Source organism: Physeter macrocephalus, chromosome 2 (assembly GCF_002837175.3).
Source record: "Physeter macrocephalus isolate SW-GA chromosome 2, ASM283717v5, whole genome shotgun sequence".
Lineage (NCBI taxonomy): Eukaryota > Metazoa > Chordata > Mammalia > Artiodactyla > Physeteridae > Physeter > Physeter macrocephalus.
The window spans coordinates 122,504,088-122,506,257 of record NC_041215.1 but is presented as its reverse complement, the minus strand read 5'-3'; the positions used below and the strand labels follow the sequence as shown (position 1 = coordinate 122,506,257).

The 2,170-nt window shown below is 41.5% G+C and overlaps 1 protein-coding gene across 3 annotated transcripts in view; it reads left to right on the top strand.

The window, feature by feature from the left end:
- EPHA4 (EPH receptor A4) overlaps positions 1-2,170 on the top strand; it is a 135,174-nt gene that overhangs the window by 119,040 nt on the left and 13,964 nt on the right. For 2 of the 3 annotated variants that reach the window (XM_007101339.3, XM_055090146.1), the window contains exons 10-11: positions 901-1,014; positions 1,273-1,458. In XM_007101339.3, coding sequence (XP_007101401.1) covers positions 901-1,014; positions 1,273-1,458 — 300 coding nt within the window. Of the gene's footprint in view, positions 1-900; positions 1,015-1,272; positions 1,459-2,170 lie in introns of those variants that run through there. The other variant, XM_055090147.1, reaches the window with a different exon arrangement.

Here is a 2,170-nt window from a genome sequence, read left to right as displayed (position 1 = left end):
TCCCAATCTCCCAATTCATCCCACCACCACCACCCCCCTCCCCACTTTCCCCCCTTGGTGTCTATACGTTTGTTCTCTACATCTGTGTCTCAGTCTGCCCTGCAAACTGGTTCATCTGTACCATTTTTCTAGGTTCCACATATATGCGTTAATATGCGATATTTGTTTTTCTCTTTCTGACTTACTGCACTCTGTATGACAGTCTCTAGATTCATCCACGTCTCTACAAATGACCCAAGTTCGTTCCCTTTTATGGCTGAGTAATATTCCATTGTATATGTGTACTACATCTTCTTTATCCATTCGTCTGTCGATGGACATTTAGGTTCCTTCCATGACCTGGCTATTGTAAATAGAGCTTCAATAAACATTGTGATACATGACTCTTTTTGAATTATGGTTTTCTTAGGGTATATGCCCAATAGTGGGATTGCTGGATCGTATGGTAGTTCTATTTTTAGTTTTTTAAGGAACCTCCATACTGTTCTCCATAGTGGCTGTGTCAATTTACATTCCCACCAACAGTGCAAGAGGGTTCCCTTTTCTCCACACCCTCTCCAGCGTTTGGGACAGCAATATTTAGATAACACATTCCAAATTTCCTTATAGAGACTCTCTTTTCTTCCACGGGATAGGTTGTTTTTAAAATTTCATCCCTGAAGTGTGAAAACATTCCAGGAACTCAGTAGAGCTACAGCCTCTTAAGTAGCAAACAATTCTTGTTTACCCACTAACGAAACCCAGAGCAAGAATTTAAACATTTTCCTATGTTTACGCTAAGTATTTTTCTCATGCTAAGAAAATTTTTTTTGTGCTGAATACTTTTAGACCCAGAGAACTTCAGTTTATTAGTGGTTCCTGAGAAGTGTTCCGCCAACCTTTTGCATGTTTATTACTCAGGTGTTAGAACTTACGTGGATCCCTTTACGTACGAAGATCCCAACCAAGCAGTTCGAGAATTTGCCAAAGAAATAGACGCATCCTGCATTAAGATTGAAAAAGTCATAGGAGTTGGTAAGCGTCTGTGTCTATAAGCCTATTTTCTTTGTGGATATTAAATATATGTATGTGGATTCTATAAATACATTAGAATGTATTGTATGTGCCTATATATGTGAACATCTGTGTACCTGAAATTTCCTTGATCTACGTAAAACACCAGCACAGTGCCTAGTGTATAAATAAGCACTCAACAAATGTTAGCTGTTGGCTGTTATTCCTTCTCCTTGAACATGTTTCTGGTTCAGAGTCAATTCTTTTTCTCTTCCAAAGGTGAATTTGGTGAAGTATGCAGTGGGCGTCTCAAAGTGCCTGGCAAAAGAGAAATCTACGTGGCCATCAAGACATTGAAAGCTGGTTATACAGACAAACAGAGGAGGGACTTCCTGAGTGAGGCCAGCATCATGGGACAGTTTGACCACCCAAATATCATTCACTTGGAAGGCGTTGTCACCAAATGTATGTGCGTCGCTCCCTTTACAAAGCCAAGTTAGAAGTTACTGGCAAATTAAACACACATTTTCTTTCCAGCGAAATGACAGATGGGGCAGACCCACTGATTGCTAATAGGAGGAAATCAGTGCAGGACAAGTCATTAATCTTGTAGTCATTTTTAAATGGATGTATGGTGTAGGCTGATACCCTATTTCCAAGGCAGCTTGTGGTGAGATTTTAGCGAAATTAATATTGCAGATTTTTGGTATGCCTTGCCATCTTTCGAATCTTTGCTAGACCAAACTGATAGTCACAGGATAGGCGCAAGCAGATGGTAAGCAAAATAAATTTTAAGTACTTTTCATATAAAACACAACAAAACCTCACCACACCTTATGTTCGAAGCTTCGGTTCCAGATGCAGGGAGTGCGTCTTGGTAATCTCTTATTTTGGGGGATTTGCTTGTCGGCTCCAGCCTGATTTATGGCAGCTGCAGTTGCAGTTCAGCACCTATTTCCAGTAACACCTGGTTGAACCTTCCTGAGCATTCGCTCAGCCCGTGAACCGTGCTTCAGTTAAAATACGACACAGCTCAACAGATGCATTTTTTTTTTTTTTTTTTTTTTTTTTTTTTTGTGGTATGCGGGCCTCCCTCCGTTGCGGCCTCTCCCGTTGCGGAGCACAGGCTCCGGACGCGCAGGCTCAGCAGCCATGGCTCACGGGCCCAGCCGCTCCG